At 43.7% G+C, this 17,813-nt stretch overlaps 1 protein-coding gene across 12 annotated transcripts in view; it reads left to right on the top strand.

Moving 5' to 3' along the window:
- UNC13B (unc-13 homolog B) overlaps nt 1–17,813 on the top strand; it is a 214,126-nt gene that overhangs the window by 135,467 nt on the left and 60,846 nt on the right. For all 12 annotated transcript variants that reach the window (XM_026865696.1, XM_026865703.1, XM_026865705.1 and 9 more), the window contains 3 exons: nt 13,103–13,272; nt 14,192–14,307; nt 16,166–16,329. In XM_026865696.1, the coding sequence (XP_026721497.1) occupies nt 13,103–13,272; nt 14,192–14,307; nt 16,166–16,329 (450 nt within the window). The remainder of the gene's footprint in view (nt 1–13,102; nt 13,273–14,191; nt 14,308–16,165; nt 16,330–17,813) is intronic.

The raw sequence follows: 17,813 nt of genomic DNA, 5'->3' as shown, positions 1-17,813 counted from the left end.
CCCCCCCCCATTTTTTCCTAAACTGCTTGGGAGTATCTCTCTCTTCAAACTGAAATTTGTGTTTTAAAATCAGGCTTATATGAGCCTCGCTTTGTCTTTACAAAGTACAGTACAAACAACATTATTTTTAAAGTAGTTTTGAGCTACTCATTAACATCAGAAAAATCTTGGTGATATTTTGAGCGTGTAAACCCTTGGCTTTATTCTTAGTTTAATCCAAGGTAACATTACTGCTTGGTAAGTAGTAAGGATGCTTAGGTGCCATTTGGATAACTCTAGTCACAATAGCAGTAAGTCTGTGTGGGAGCCTTAAGGACCTTGATTTACCACGCCAAGTAGTTACCATGGTATTTGCAGTGTGTTCCCTTCTAATTTTAGGAGCTTCAACAAATACTGTGTTTAAAGATAGATAGCACAACGTGATAAATGTCACAGTTTTAACAGTGCCACTGTTTAGATTTTATCGCCATGTCTGTGATTCAGCAGATAATATGCTGTTGGGCATTAGAGTTGGTGCTACTTTCTGTCTTGCCTTTATCTAGTTGGCTGTTTTAATTGCCTTGGAATAGCAGGAGGAGATGAAGGAAATGAGCGGAGTCCCCAGATCAGTGGCAGGAGAGCATTCGGTACTGGAATCAATGTGGTGTTTCATCAGTAGATGTCAAAGCTCACCTTACGTTGGATGAGGAGAGTCATTTAGAAGAGTATGCAGCACTGGTCTTTTACACACCCATCTTCGCTTTTTGCATTTATGGATCATTTTTCAACTTGCAACTCTTAACATTTCTGAATTCTACCCCATAATCAAATGGAAATTTATATCAACATATGCAGGCCAAAAATACCAATTACATACCAAGCTTTTTTGGAAGAGATTGTCAGCACAATCAAGAGATTGTCAGATTTAAAGGCTTGGAGGATGTGTGTGTGTTTCTTAGAATTAAGTTAATTTGTTATAGTGAGAGAAAGGTGTGTTGGTAGTTATTGAAAGCCTACTTTGCAGTAGACGTGAAAAGTTTGTGTTCAAATGTTTAAACATTTAAACAGGTGCAAGATACTAGAGTAGAGGGAGGTCAGGTCAGTAACTAATGTGTGTGTTAGCAGTTGCGTTCCTTTTCTGTTTGTCTTGGTGGACAGACTTTTTTGTAGCCGGTGTTCATTAGGTGCCCAGTATCTTTTATATGATCACAATTGCAGTGTCTTTTCAAAGGTTGGATACAGAGCCAGAAATCTGTCTGCATCAGTCATTATAATTACAGCATCATTATTGTAATCCATGGCATGAACTGAGGCAGACTGTGTACAGCTCAGCGATGTAATTCTTTCTACAGACTCAGTATAAGTTCATTAAAAGCAGCTTGAAGAAGTTTTAAAATTTTTAAGGCTGCAGTAGCCTATTTCAAATAGTTTTTCTGTGCTTATTTATAGTGATGGATGGAAAAGTATATTAGCTTAGATACCTCTCCTTAAATATGACTTTGTTCCTTTTCTGTTTTCAGAAAAAATGTGGTAGGCTTGACCCAGTTTGGAAGTCCAGATTTAGAACCATATTTTAGAAAAGACAAGGTTGAAAACACTTTGGGTTCCCATTATAAGTGCTATTTAGGTCATGACTAGCCTATGTCACTGTAGGCATCTGCTTAGATTGATGTCCAGTTCTTGGGGCATATTTATGTTGTCTGAGCAAGTGATTTGCAGGTCCTGCTTCTTTCTGAAAATTATCTCTTTGTGTAGTTACATCTTTAACTTTAGGAAATGTGAGAGATTTTTGTATCTTTCACTGGAGTTTGAAGACCTATGACAAAATAAGGAGTTGATCTTTCTGCTCAGTTCAAAGCTTTGCAGTCTTGATGCAGAGACTGCATATGTGGTTCTCAGCAGGATGAAGCTTGATGAGGGACTCCTGCCATTGCTGCGATACAGAAATGTTGTTCTGTTAACGTTCACTAAGGAAGCCCTGCTTCCCTTGTCTTTACATCACATTCCCCTTCTGCAGCAATCCCTGATACATTTCCTATAGTTATGATGAGCAGGCTTATAGGTAGCTTCCTTCATTTGCCATGTACGCTTCTCTTCTGTGCCCTCAGCTCTCTTCCCTTGCCCTTAACTCTGGCTGGACAGAAAGCAGCACATCCTGCCTGCAGCTGGTTCCGAGTTGTCTGCATCGTTTGGTATATGAGAGCCAGGTGGCTGCAGACTTTCCAGGGACGGCAGCTGGTACGGGTTTCTCTTCTCCATCTAGCTGCAATTTTTTCACAAAACTCGTTGGCACATAGAAGCTTTCATAACAAGTCTGCGTAACTATCCTTAGGAAACAGCCCAGTAATATTAGAGGGAAGATATTTTTGCACCGTTCAGTGCAATTAGAACAAGATATTACTTCCCCATTTAGACATATTTTAGATGTCAGTGAAAAAATACAGGATTCCTAGAATCTTTTTTTGTAAAGGCTGAAGCTGAGCATCCATTTGAATGGGTTACAATTGCAGACTGTTTAGGAGAATAAACTTGACCCCAGGACAGTTTCCATTTTAAAGGGAGAGCTCTGAACTTGTTTGGAGGCTGCTAGTTTGTACCCTTTATTCAAGAAGTGTCCTAGTCTTTAATGACTGTGAGCACTAAAAGTTACTGGATTCAAACAGGACGTTGCTGTTTTTCTTGGCTGGGGCACAAAATGACTTATTCATTTTACAGTAATATCTCCTTGAAGTTATGTGGTCTGAGTACAGCTGTGTCTGAAGCTTTGAATGGTGGGTGTGAAATCATTGCCTGGAACAGATTACATTGTCACTGAACGGTTTGTAAGAGGCATGTTTATTCTCTCTCACTGCAGAAGGGTAACTGAGTTAAAATAAATGCAGTGCCTCCTGCTAGCAGATAATATTTTACTAGGACATGCAGAGCCCCACATGATATACATTCCTGTTAATCCTTGGGGAATGGGGCTATTGCATAGCTAACCACTGGGTTGTCACCCAGAAGTTTCTATTTGATTCTGCAATTTTTCCTTTAGCTGCTGAGCCTGTTATCAAGCTCAGCATCTTGCAGTTATCACTGTGGTTATATGTGACTGTTCCAAAGCTGTTTTAGACTTCCCCTTCTGAGACCACTGTGCTTATAAATGTCACTGCAGCTATGCACCCTCAGCCTCCCTTCACTGTGTGTTGGGGGCCATTTGGTTTGTCTTGCTTTCTTTATGCTCCAGGTACTGCAGATACTGAAACTGGCAGTCTGATAAAATCATGCTTGTTTCCCTGCTGAGGGAGGGACCAGGGAAATGTTACCAATGTGAAGTTTAAATTTGAATGCAGAGTTGATGCCTTGTGGCAAGTGCCTGTTGGGAAGCTGAGTTAAATGTAGCTAAGAGTGTAATGCTCAGAATCACTTTATCTGCTCTTTGTCATTAGGAGAGCCGCACCATGAATTTGTCAGTCAGTGTTGTAGCATTGGGTAAGCAAAATTATTGTACTTGTTCCCCTAAGAAAAGAGCTTCATGCTGGTAAGAACAGAAAACTCATTTCTTTGTTCTTAGACAGCAACAGCTGCATCTTAGGGCATACTATTGTGCCGTTATGCTCAACTTCTACAGTAGTAAGGATTTGAGCTTTGTTATCACTCTGATTTTGCCTTCAGTGTTTTCTCCACTGTCCTTTTTTTCTCCCTAAGAGAGGAGACTTAGCATTGTTTAAAAATGAACCTGTACTGAGAAGTTTTCTGCCTTCCATTCCCATTGAGGTTGGCCACAACAGAGCTGTCAGTTGCTCTGCTATGTCAAGACACTTTACTTGAACCACATCCAAATCTTCCTGCTTTTTCAGCCAGACCATTTTCCATAGACAATTCTTCTTCTGCTCCCTCTGTGTATGTTATAACTCCTTACTGGGCTTTCTCATACTGGTTGTCACAACACCAGTTTCCTTCCTTTCTCATTTTCCAGAAAATCGCTTTGGGTTTTTTTTGAGCTTTGCTCCTCAGAAGCAAAACTTTCCCCCTAAAATGATCACAGGTCCTTAAGTCTTGCTGATCTGTTCTCTCCTGTGCATTTTCCCACATCCTGCACTCTCATCCATTATTTCTACAAGCAACTCTGCTTCTTTCTTTCTCTACTGTTGCATGAAACGTTCCCTGCACTAGACTGTGAAACTTTACAGGCCCTTCTTGAGAGTTGCTTCTGCCATGGTGTAGAAAGGAAACTATTCCTAGAATATGGCCATGTAGATACTCACTAGACTCTCAGAATCATAAATATTTTTTTTAATATCAAAACACAACAGAACTGCTTAATTCTGGACTTCACTGGCCTACTTTTCAATCCAAAATATTGTTGCTTTCTTTACTCCCTCACTTCCATTGTTTGTTCTTGCTATGTCTACTCGTTGCTTTTTGGTTTCATTAACCTGTCAGCTCTACAAGCCAGGGGCTATTTTATGCTCTGGGAGTTGCCAAGCACAGTGGAGTCCTGTCTGAATCTGGGGTCTCTGGGCCATCCTGTCTTTCAGGCAGAAACTACAAGAAAACAGCATCATTTAGTAAAATATCTTTATGTAAAATGGGCGATGTGGAGCAATAGGGTCATGTTGTCATCCCACCTCTCTATCTGTACAGTGCATTTTAGAGATGCACAGTCTGGGTCTCACTGCAGCATTAGTGGAGTGACACTGAGGGCTTGGTGAGTCCTGCAGGGTTAATGTTTGGTAACACCTTTCTTAAGATGAAAAATTGATTGGAAAGATATGTCCATGCGGATACATGTGATACAAATGGATCTTTACCCTTATGGTTATTTGTCAGACTGTAGTTTCCTTCATGAGTGTAGGTTTTATTACAGATGCTCTCAAATAAACAACCAAGCCCCAAAATGGAAAAAAAAATAAATTATTAACAGTTAAGTAGCTCTCCATAAATTATAGGTTCAGATGTCTGTGAGAGGAGAAGAGAACTGCTTTCTAGGGTTTAACAACCACCCAGAATGCAGAACAAATCCCAACCCCCTGGGGCTTAATGGCAACCCAAAACGCCTTAGCACTCACCTGACAAGTGAGGGCTCTCAACCTTGAGGACCTGCTCAGGGCAGCGTCCCGACCCCAGGGGAGAGTCCTCCACCGCAGCTGCTGCTCCAGGGGACGAGCTCCCAGTGGCCCCCCCAGGGGACTCCGTTCATACCCAGGCCCAACCTGACCTGTAGTCGATAGCGGCTCCCATTGCCCAGAGGCCCCAGTTACCACGAGGCCCTGGGAACAACGGCAGCCCCGAGCTGCTGCCCTTCAGCAGCCAAGAAGCTCCGCTCTCATCGGGCAGGTGCACCTGCCACAATCCACCCCGAGACTACAGCCATGATTCGGCTGGTCTCCTTGAAGTGGTGGTGCAGTCACCTCTTGCCTCCAAGGTTAAAAGGGGGTGCGGTCCTGGTGAGTGTACTCATTGTGGATTGTCATCCCTAGATGATTATACAATCAAAACTTAATAAAAACAACCATACAATGTATTACAATCAAAACTGAAGGAAGCTGATTAACCATTCTAACAAGGAAGATTTAAACATATCCAATTAATCAATTAATGCTTCATATGGCAACAATTGCCTCAAGTATCTTGCCACTTTCTTCATTTTTTGACCTGAAATGAGATGAACACAATAGCACCAAGTTCAATCACATCCTTCCGAATGCTGCCAACTTCACAATTGATTTGCCACCATGTCGTCATCCGAGTCTTGACTGTCCATATGGATCCCCATGGCCCAGCAGGATGCCAAAGTCATCTGTTCCTTCAAGATCCCAACAGAACTAGGCCTCAGATCAGAACCCGGGCATCAAGTTAGAAATCGGGGATTATCCATCGGGCACTGATTCGATGAGTTTTTCCACCTTTATCTAAGGCCTCCCAGGCATGTAAAGCCCTAGATTTTACCAGGGTCATAGGCACAATACCAACTGAGGGCAACTTCACCATGGCAGGTTGGCCTGCATGTATTTTCAGGGAGAACTGGCTCTTATGATGGTTAAATATAGGAGCATCATTACCTGATAATGCCATAGGACAAAATGCTCATATTTTGGCTTCACATGTCTCCAGCAGTTATTAATAATAAAAACCGCATGTGCCGACCTTATATCCAAGTTAGGTCATGAAACATTGGTATGTCTCTTGATCAGGCCATTAATTTGCTCATCCATGCCATTAGCTTGAGGGTAGTATGGTATCACGTGATGCCTTGTGTGCCCACTCCTGGTCCACCCAGGCAGTAAAGTGGCTCCTGTTACCTGATTAAATGGATTTGGGTGTTTCCTTCCCTGTCTGCCGTGTGTGGCAATAAATCTCACTGCACATGGCGCTTCCTCGCAGTTTCTCGCTAGGGGGGTGGGGTGTCCAGAGATCTTAACCCCTTTCTCCGGGCAGTGAGCTTTTAGTGAGCTTTTGAGCCAGTGCATAGCAAGCAATTGTTGGTGAGAGACATGCAGATGTAAATTGCCCTCCGTCCCGCGTGGGAGCAAAGCCACCTCTGCTTCTGCCAAAGGCCCAGTTGGGCCCTGCAGCTGACAAAGGGTCGGGTTGGGCATTCAGCTGCCCATGATCGGCTGTTAACTGCCAGCTTTTGTTTGGTTTGTGGACTGACCACACTGGAGAACTGTAAGTGGAATAGGTACATTTATAATCTTTTTTTCAGTATCATTAATCATCTCAAAAATACCCTGTTTGGCAGCAGTTGGCAATGGATATTGAGAGACACAGGTAACAATTGCTGTCCCCCTATCTCCAGAACTCCACGCTGCCATCTGGTAAACACCACTGTTTACCTACCAAAGCATCAAACCCTAATATTTTTCCTTTGTTCTCGAGTTCTGCCCTCCAGCAATTGCACCAACTTTGAGATGTTACCAGTAGGTTGCCCATGGAATATTGCTCGGGGTACCTGCGGTGCCAACACCTTCCGCCGAAGACAATTCCTTCCTGAATCGTAAAATCGACCAGATTTATCCTGGGGTGGTTTAAACTCTCTGCGAGGAGGCTGCCCGGGGGGAAGTTTCTGACTGACTTGCCAAACTCTCTGGCTTCCATCTTCACCCCACGCGGCTCAGTCCAGCCCATCTCTCGCCCATAAACAACCAGATCATGTAACACTTCTGCCCACGTTAAGACGTGTACCTGAGAGGTGGGGGGGGTCTCGCTGGTTGCATTCAATAGCTCTTCGCACCCTTTCTCTGAGGGACAGGACATGTATCTTTAAGGCATCCGGGAGCCTTCTAATAAGAGCTCGAAGGTGGCTGGGATCCACTGGTGCCACAAGCAGGATTCTGCACCGCCCCCTCTCATCCATCACCTGAATGCAAGCGGCCTTTTGTACTCCCTCCACAGCTCCGACAGTCCCTTTAATGGCAACAGGTTCTCCCCTCTCCTTAGGGTCCACACCCCCAGCCCAGTAACCCGGCTTACGCAAATTTTTAACCTGAAGCTCACTGAGCTCGGCTCCTGTCCAGCAGATTGTATGGACCATGGTTCCGGGTTTCCCACCTTGTGGACCTGTGTGCCTTTCTGTTTTAATGACAGGTCGCACCTGTATTTCCTCCAGTTCCTCTATTTCCTCTGAGCCACTTTCAACAGACCCTCCCCATATATCTCCATCCCACTTCTCAAGATCTACACCTGTAATTAACTTTCGAATCTGAACAACACTAGGAGGCTTTTTAGCTCGTGCCAGCATAATTTCTACTTTTTGTTCTAATAACCGCCTTCTCTCTCTTTCTTGTAATAATTCTGTCTTCAAATGATCAATTTCCAACCGCTCCTGTAAGGCATCTTTCTCCACCATTACAAAGTAATCCTGTGCCTGAATCAAGCAGGCACCTAGTATTGTGCACATTTTTCCTTCACTTTCACTTATCCACCAACTTCCCCGGCTTTGTTCCAAAGTTCTCGCGACTTTCACCAGATCAAACCACCTCTCCTTCACCCATTGCACATCTGGGGAAGAAGTGGCACAATTCTATTTCTGCAATATCTCCTCTAGCCGACTACACCAATTGTTACGGAGGCTCTCAAATAAACAACCAACCACCAAAATAAAAAAAAATTATTATTAGCACAGTTAACTAGCTCTCCATAAATTACAAGTTCGAATGTCTGTGAGAGGAGAATAGAACTGCTTTCTAGGGTTTAACTGACAACCCAGAATGCAGAACAAAGTAACACTCCCTGGGGTTTAATGGCAACCCAAAACGCTTTACAAAGCCCCGCTACCTGGGGCTTAATGGCAACCCAAAACGCCTTAGCACTCACCTGACAAGTGAGGGCTCTCAACCTTGAGGACCTGCTCAGGGCAGCGTCCCGACCCCAGGGGAGAGTCCTCCACCGCAGCTGCTGCTCCAGGGGACGAGCTCCCAATGGCCCCCCCAGGGGACTCCGTTCATACCCAGGCCCAACCTGACCTGTAGTCGATAGCGGCTCCCATTGCCCAGAGGCCCCAGTTACCACGAGGCCCTGGGAACAACGGCAGCCCCGAGCTGCTGCCCTTCAGCAGCCGAGAAGCTCCGCTCTCATCGGGCAGGTGCACCTGCCACAGTTTACCACCATGAGCTAATGGTGTCAGAAGGTTATAGGTTTTCAGTTTAGCACTCTCTGTATTTTCAACTTATGATCCTTACTGTGGGTAAAGATCATTTTGTGAGCTGCTGGACACATGGTTTTACAGGTATCCCTTTGTATCTCTTTTGGTTGAACTTTTGTAAACTGTTATTGTTACCACAACTGAACAAGGTTTATGAGTTCGGCTTTAGCATTCTCGCATTCTGGAACGCTAAAGTAATGGTCCTGAAAATGTTAGCACAAGCAGCAAATGATTAGCAGTTTTAGCGCAAATGTAATTGAATTTTTTCTTTCAGAGTATGAATCATTGGCTCAAAAATGGTGTTCTGATGATTTTTATACAGTTTTCCTTTTTCTTTCCACTTACTGGAGGAGACGAGGCACCTGCGATACTCTGTCCCAGACCTCTGCCATCATCTGAGCCAGTTTGGGCCAACCTTTAGAGATAGTCAGAGGTCTTGGAACTAAGGATCCCTTCTACAGGGTGGGGTTTTTTTAGAAGTTAGAGCTACATTAGAAGGCTACAAATTGCTAACTTCATTGTGGGAGGCACTATAGTGTAAATTCAGCAGTTTCCTGTTCTATTTAGCCACCAATATATCAATGTGTGTGTGTGTGGGCCTGCCACTGGGTGTACAGACCAGAATTAACTACAGCTTCGTGTGCTCACGTTTTCCCCTCAACCCAGTTGGTAGCTGGGCATGGGAGGAGGCCTTGAATATTCACAGTGCAGGGAACAGTTGTGGGGAACTGGTGGTTTAGGGCTGGGTAATGCCAAAGTGGAACATGGCAGAAGAAATGGAGGTAGAGAATGGGATAGAGAGCAAGTCAGCAGAACCACACTCAGCTGCTCCCACTGCTCCGGCATCCGCTGGTTTCAGGCAGAAAAACTCCAGGGAAAAAAAAATCACATTTCATTTGATTTGAGCCCCTGACTACAAGAAAGACACTGAGGTGCTGGAGTGTGTCCAGAGAACAGAAAGCAAGCTGGTGAAGGGTCTAGAGCACAAGTCTTAAGAGGAGTGGCTGAGGAAGTGGGTTGTTCAGCCGGAGACATGGAGTCTGAGGGGAGACCTTACTGCTCTCTACAGCCACCTGAAAGGAGGGTGTAGCGAGTGGGTGTTGGCTTGTTCTCCTAAGTAACAGGTGATAGGACAAGAGGAAATGACCTTAAGTTGTGCCAGGGGAGATTTAGATTGGATATTAGGAAAAATTCATTCTCTGAAAGGGTTGTCAAGCATTGGAACAGGCTGCCCAGGGAAGTGGTGGAGTCACCACCCCTGGAGGTGGTCAAAAGATGTGTAGATGTGGCACTTAGGGACATGGTTTAGTGGTGGGCTTGGCAGTGTGAGGTTAACAGTTAGACTCAATGATCTTAAAGGTTTTTTTCCAATCTAAATGATTCTGTGATTCTGTTGTTTTAATTTTTCTTAAAGATTTGGTGTGCTGTTTCTTGAAAATATTACTTTATTTGGTAGCTTGAAGTATAAAATTAAGTTCTTTATAAAAATGGTACCACTGCAAACATCAGAACAATATGAATAAAGAAGAAAGACAATTGGAGCTATGTACAAAGGGAACCTGGTTTCCAGTCTCTCGTACTCTGAAATAGGCGTGAAGGCATTCCGTACTTTCATCCTTTCAATGGGGTCACAGAGTTTCTTCTCTTTGTGCCCTATTGGGAAAGCTGAGGGAGCTTGACTGTGGGAGACTGGATGGATGTGTGCACGCAATGAAATCAAGCTTCACAAAAATGTATCAAGAAGCAGTGCATGCATGTTTAGAAATGTTCCAGCTCCTGTTTTAATGAAAGGGAAGGTTTCTAGCAGCAGAGCTAGTTACCCATAATCTTACGGAGCCTTGAAGCTGTCACAAATTTGAAGTTATTTCTCATTAGTTAGAAAGCCTGCTATCAATCAACAAGCCAAAGTCCTGCAGTATTCACGGTTATGTTTTGGGGTGGTCTTGCTTTACTGAAATCAAGGACTGTGGTTTGTACAGGCTTAGATGGTGATGGTTTATGGGTAAGTCAAGGCTTTCAGCTGCTGTGAGTGAGTGATAAGCCTCACCCTCTGTCGTGGGAGCAGCATAAGGAATATGAATTGAGCAGTCTCTTAAAAACAACAGAGAAAGGTGTGGTAAAACATAAGCTTCAGTAGCTCAGTAAATGCTACTGGGAAGTTTCCTGTAGCACTTAGCAGCGAGTTGTGCTTCTGTAGCCAAGCGAAGGATGATAGCCAGCTGCTCTAGGAGCATGGGACAGTGCATGTAGGACCACCTAAGGTAGATTTCAGTCTGAACAGTGAATGTTTTCCTAAAGGAAGGAGCAAGTCTCTGAGCTTTTGTAGAAAAGAAACAAAATCAAAGCAGTCCTGACAAAAGAAGTGGTGTGCCAGAAAGTGAGTTCTGAGGAAGTCAGGAGCGAACTTGCAGGTAGTTTGTAAATGGCACTGTGTGCCAGTCTGTGTGTTTAGGCACCCGTGCGCTTCTGAACACTGAGCCTCTACAGTACTGCCAGGATGTACACTAGTGCACCGTGTCAGGAACAGAGGATTTCTTTTACACGCTTGTGCTGTGTTGCTGGTAGATATGGCAATTCACTCAGATAAATTTGAGAGCTACAAACAGCAGCAGTCCAAGCATTCCCTGCTTGTGAATGCTTGCAGCATGGCTTTATTAAAGGAAGAGACCCTTGAAGTAGAGGAGAAGGAAGGGGAGAATAAAGGCAGAAGAGAAACACTGAAACCTTCTTTCTTCTGAACTTCAAATATGACTTTGGTTGCACAGCAAAGTTAGGGAGCAGTGATGCTCTCTGCCTGTGATCAGAACTGCATGGAATTGCTTCTAACTTTCTCCATATAATTCCCAGCTATTCCTCGCTGCTGGAAAAGTCAGTAGGAGCTGAATGTATGTCTGTTAAGCAGTCCTGAATCACAGTGGTGGCAGCTGGAGCCCAAATGATTTCTTGGTAGAGAGCATGCAAATACCAGTCACTGCCACATCTTATTGACCGGGCTTAGCAGATCTCTTCTGACCCATTTTTTCATTTTCCCTGTTGCTTAGCAACAGATGCAGCATGTTAAGAGGCTGGAATACAGGCCTTCAGCAGAAATTGCCTGTTTTCATAGGTTTTATTTCCTTGAGGGCAGACATTTGTAGTGGTTATGGTGAGTAATCACCCTTGTCATGGTCTCATGTGAACATTCAAATTGCTTTATTCTATCGCATGCCCTGCAAATGAACAGCACTCTTATAATAAGGTTCTTCTACCCACTTCTGAAATCCAGGAGCCTGTTTGTATCTACAAAAGGTATCCGAACACCTAAAAAGAGCGGCAGGCTGAAAATTCTGCCTGAGCATTAAGCTGGAGGGTGCCGATTCAGCAAACAGTAAACTGCTTTTTTAAATGGAAATGTCTTTACTGATCTGTCCAGAGCACAAAGTATCAGCTGTGGATAACAAGCAGAATCATTTCTAGTCATTAAATGCCAATTTTGTAACTACTGTATCCCACCCTTTCCTCCCAGGCACAGGCAGTGTTTATATCATCTAATTGTAAACACAGAATCATTCAGGTTGGAAAAGACCCTTGGGATCACCGAGTCCAACCACCAGCCCTACTCTACAAAGTCCTCCCCTACACCACATCCCCCAGCATCTCATCTAAACGACCCTTAAACACATCCAGGGAGGGAGGGTGACCCCACCACCTCCCTGGGCAGCCTATTCCACTGTCTGACCACTCCTTCTGGGAAAAATTTTTTCCTAATGTCCAGTCTGAACCTCACTGGTTGCAGTTTAAAGCCATTCCCTCTTGTTCTGTCGCCAATTACCTGTGAGAAGAGACCAGCACCAACCTCTTTATGGTGTCCTTCCAGGGAGCTGTAGAGAGTGATGAGGTCTCCCCTCAGCCTTCTCCTGCTCCGACTGAACAGTCCCACGTCCTTCAGTTGCTCCTCACAGGATCTGTTCTCCAGGCCCTTCCTCAGCCTCATTGCCCTCCTCTGCCCTCGCTCCAGCACCTCGAGATCTCCCTGGTACTGAGGTGCCCAAAACTGGACACAACCCTCCAGGTGTGGCCTCACCAGTGCAGAGCACAGGGGGACTGTCACCTCCCTGCTTCTGCTGGTCACGCTATTTCTAATACAAGCCAGGATGCCGTTGGCTTTCTTGGCCACCCGGGCACACCGCTGGCTCATGTTCAGCTGCTTGTCAGTTAGAACCCCCAGATCCTTCTCCTCCAGACAGCTCCAGCCACACCTCCCCAAGCCTGTAGCTATGCACTGCTTCTTTGTGAGGATCTTCAAGTAAGACAGAGTGTCATAGGAGCATTTAGAGTGCACCAAAAAGTTGTGTATTTCCTATCAGACACTCCACTTTTCAATAAATAGGCATTTGTTTATATTTTGTTTATACATCCCTCTACTGATGAACAAATGGGTCGAGGAAGGTGAAGCATGTAGCATATAAATGTGGCTGCATTTTGTGCTCTTCAAGATTATGTTTGTCTTGTTTGCAGTGAGTGCCATAATTCTTCTGACCGGATTAAGGTGCGAGTATGGGATGAAGATGACGACATCAAGTCTCGTGTCAAGCAGAGACTGAAACGCGAGTCGGATGATTTCCTGGGGCAGACAATTATTGAAGTCCGTACTCTGAGTGGAGAAATGGATGTGTGGTACAACCTTGGTGAGCAGGACTTTGGGATTGAAAGCATGTCACATGTTAGTTGGGGAATGTTTGAGAGTGTTTGGGTGCATCTGGACAGTTTTCATAAAAGGAAAAAAAAAAAGGCTGACATGATTTCAAGGGGCATATGATGGTACTTGAGAGCAGCTTCAAGACTTTGATCCCAGTTAAAATGAAGAGGAGTGGAGTGTAGCATGTCGGAAAAGTGATGGGTTTTTCTTGCCAGGCATTGAAAAGTACAATGGGTATAATGTTTGATGCAGGATTGGATTTCACCTGTGCTGGAGACACATTTCCTGTCCTGTGCCCTTTTTGTGTGCCAGCACAAGCATTTTACCAGTCCATAAGACCTGCAATTGCACTACACTGGACTGGAAGGTTGTTGAGACCTTTCCCAGTGACCAGAATAGAACGTTGTAGAAGGCACCAACAAGTAACCAAATGGTGCTGAATTGTAAGGCACAGTAATAGATCCAGGAGGTTCAAAACCTCCTTGATAGGGTCAACTAGGGACAATTCCTAGAAGCTCAGGGCTATGGTGAAGTCAGGAGCAAATTCCACATCAGTCAGCCCTGTTCTCAGAAGAGGGATCTGTCCTTCGTGGTTGTAGTTCAGCTGACTGAATCCAAGGCCCTATAGTATATTTGCTGTCACAAAGGCTGTCTTACATCTAACAATGTACATAGTTCTAGCTAGATGTGTCAGATTGAGGGTGTATCATGGCAGGTTTTTTTGGGTTTGTTGATGTCTACTTAGTATTCAATATTTTGGAAGAAAAAGGAAAGTTTTCTCCATGGTGACTCTGATCACAAGCTCAACTTGAGTTTCCAGCAGGTTTTTTTTCAGTGTTGTCACCCCAAGATGTCTGTGTTCTGAACATGAACAATATATGTAATTGCTGATGGTTTTTTCCTTCTAGAGAAGCGAACAGATAAGTCTGCGGTGTCTGGGGCTATTCGCCTGCAAATAAGCGTGGAAATCAAAGGCGAGGAGAAGGTGGCTCCATATCATATTCAGTACACTTGCCTTCACGAGGTAAGAAGCAGCTTCAGCTCCGTCATCACCATGTTCCTTCTGTCTATTGAAGAAGCAATTTTCTGACCTTTGTTTCCTGGAAATGTTCCTCCTTGCCTTAGGTGAGCTTTCTTTTCCCTGCTATGCAGTCCTGGAAACATGCTGAATCATCAGACCCACATCTGTCAGGGAGGCGAAGAAGGCTTTAGGCTGTCTCCCCCACACTGGGGGCGGGCTGGCTCAGTCTGTCCCACTGCCACAGCTGTGCTGCTGTCAGGCAGAGATCAGGCATTGGTTCAAATCAGAGCCCTGCATGAGTTTAATGTGGAGAAACTTCTGAATTTCCGTGTGATGTTTTCAGCATGTGCTGTACCTGTGTCTGTCTTTAGGGAAGACATACTAAAATGCTTTATGAGTAAATGCTGATCTGGGGAGAGCTTTTACTCTGGCTGTTGAGTGATGCAGATATTGGTGGTATAAATTCTTCTGTGCTACTGCACTGGTGTGTAACTATGAAAAATTCTTGTGGAATGGAAGATAAGCTGCAATTACTGGGTACTGACTTGTCTCAGGGTGGACTGACCTGGGCAGGCAGTGCTGCAGAAGTTGGGAGAAATCCAAAGATTACTTGAGAGAAGAGCTGAAGGGAAGGCCCTGTCTCGGAGAGATGCATGATGCCTAGTCTATCTATCAAAGAGAAGGCTGGTGGCAGGTTCAATCTCTAAGTACCTGAATAAGGAGGAGTAGTCAGAGCCCCTTTCACCTGACATACAAGAATATCATGAGGTCCAGTGAGGTTTAAGCAAATTTAGATTAAAAAGAAGAACAGATGTATCACAGAGAGAGGAATGTTCAGCAAGGGGGACAACATTTATCCAGATGCTGTGGATAAATGAGCCCTGTGGTGTCTTCTGGCCTTACCAGGGAGCAAACAAATACAAAGCTTAGAAACACATCCATATCTGCTTTTAATAGGCTGGTTTTTGTCCTTCAATACATATTTATTGTGGGGTTTTTTTTAATTCAGTGATGGTTTCTGTTTGGCAGGCTGTTTCATTTTTTTCCTTCTGAACATGCATGATCACTTGCCCTTCTTTTTTGCGAATATGTTTCTTTTTAAATATCACATTCTTTGATTTGTGCATCATAAAATGAAGATGATTTACAGCTAGAATAATCAGGAAAAAACGTGGTGTAAAGTAGAGTCCTCTAGCTCCTAATGAGATCATTAGACTTTTGCATCCCTTACTACAGGGAGCCAGCTGTCTGAAAGGCTGATGAATCTGTAAGTGACGCGAATTTGAGGATTACTGAGAAACCCACTGAACTGAATGTACAATTTCTGCACAGCAATGATAGCTGAAAGCCTTTGCAGTGTTAGATAAAGTGAAAGGTTATGTTGAATAATAATGCAAGCGTAGAGTTGTTAGGGGTGATCTTAAGCATGTCCTTTTCAGAAAAAAAAAAAAAATCTGTTTGGACTGTTCTGCTGTATAATAATTATAAAGTTGATACAGAGCTGTTACGTCACCTAGTTTAAATAGCTTGTCCATGGTAAGGTACTTCATTCTGAGGACAAAAATGTGTAGGTTTCACAAAACTAATTAGTCTGTGGTTTCACTGCATTGAATCACTCCTCTGCATCATTCACAATATCTTCTGGGTGAAGTCATAGGTATACATGCAAAAAATTCAGCTAGAAGCACTCAGGAAGAAAAGAAGGTAAAAGCAGAAAAATACATAGTGGCTAGGGGAAAGAAAGGGAGGAGAGCAAATAAGTGTGTGTTACTGCCTTCTCAGCAGGTCCAAGCTCTTCGTGAAACTCACTTGGAGGCTTCAGCAGCCTCACATATGATTTCATTCCCATTTTGTATTTCAGAACCTCTTTCACCATCTCACAGATGTGCAAGGGAATGGAGTGGTGAAGATCCCTGATGCCAAAGGAGATGATGCCTGGAAGGTGTATTTTGATGAGACAGCTCAAGAGATTGTGGATGAATTTGCAATGCGTTACGGCATTGAATCCATATACCAGGCCATGACGTAAGATGCATTTTGTGTACTCTTCAGTGCAGATAATCTGTGTAACTAATTGATGTGACTGTTAATATTTAGAAGATGAAATGTGTTGGTAATGGAAGGCCTGGCAATGGCAGTTGCTCCTTATGGGGCTTACCATGAGCGGAAGAGACTGCCTGTCTCTGAATCATTGGTTTTTTCACTGGTCTGACAAAGTGCTGAAATTAAGCATCTTTCTGAGCAGTTTGTGTGAGCATCCTTGAAACTAATTGTAAGGAATTACACCAACTTTGGTAGTGTAATGACCATATTTTATCACTGATAGCTGAGCCATTCCTGTTTTACATCTCTAAAGTCTCTATTTGGGCAATCTTTTGTTAAAAAGATACTGCCCAAGGATCCCACTGAAGATTTCTGATGATGTGAGAAGGGATAAGGTTTTGCAAAATGTTTGTTCTATGTGTCTGTTGTGGCAATTGATACAGTCCTTTGAAGTCACTAATTTCCCAGGTGCTGCTGAAGTAATGATGGGCTGATTTGTCCTCTTTGGAGCTAGGCTAATGGCAGTTCTTGATCTTCAAAGAGCGTTTTCCTTGTCGCTATGCCTTTACTTGGATTTGCGATTAGGCATTCTTCCTCTTAAAGACTAGTAGTGCTAGGTTTAGCTCATTTCTTATTTCAAACATAACATTAAAAATAACAAACAAAAGTGAACTTTTTCACATTAGAAGCTGAAAGTTTTGGGCTCTGGGTCCTTGGATGTGTTATGATCTGTACTTATGTCACCTTATGAGCACCTTTTCTGCCTGTTGATTTCAGCCAAAGTGGGAAAGAATTGGAAGGTACCTCCAGAGGTCTACTCCCTGCTTATAGCAGGATTAACCTGGAAGTTGAGTCAGACTGCTCAGGACCTCTTTCAGTTTGTTGAGAATTTCCAAGGATGGAGATCTACCACCTCTCTGGGATCCTCTCCTCAGGCTGTATTACTCTGGGGAAGAAATTCCTGGTTAAAATCCAAATTGGAAAATCCTACCTTGGATTTCCCATGCTGTAAACTGCCGTATATTGCTGCTTATCTTTTGGTCTTCCCTCCAAAAGGATTGTGGCCTGACTTAATCTTCTCACTAACCCTCCTCTCTCTGCTGAGTAGTCAAGACATTGATTAGATCCCCACTCCTCATGCCTTCTCTTCTTCAAGCTAAACAAACCCATTTTATGTGTCTGTCTTTATTTACCAAGTGCCTAAATGACCAACTGATGCATAGGTATCATGTAGCAAGCAAGTTAACTTTCAGGTATCAGTATCATGTTTGTCTGAAGTACTGACTTGTGAATTCCTGTGAAATTCTCTCACTAGAGAGAGAGAAATTTTTGGTTATAATAATTTGTAGGTTAACTAGCACAGAAGCTAACTTCTGTGATGAGTCCCTTAGCAAGAAAGCTGCATTTAGAAACTTTACTTGCCACATTCCATAATGTCAGCCCTCTTAAGCACCTGTCTCTTATAC

This window comes from Athene cunicularia (genome assembly GCF_003259725.1).
Source record: "Athene cunicularia isolate RWA chromosome Z unlocalized genomic scaffold, athCun1 chrZ_part1, whole genome shotgun sequence".
NCBI classification, from domain to species: Eukaryota; Metazoa; Chordata; class Aves; order Strigiformes; family Strigidae; genus Athene; species Athene cunicularia.
The sequence above is the reverse complement of the archived record's forward strand: the minus strand, read 5'-3'. Positions and strand labels throughout refer to the sequence as shown.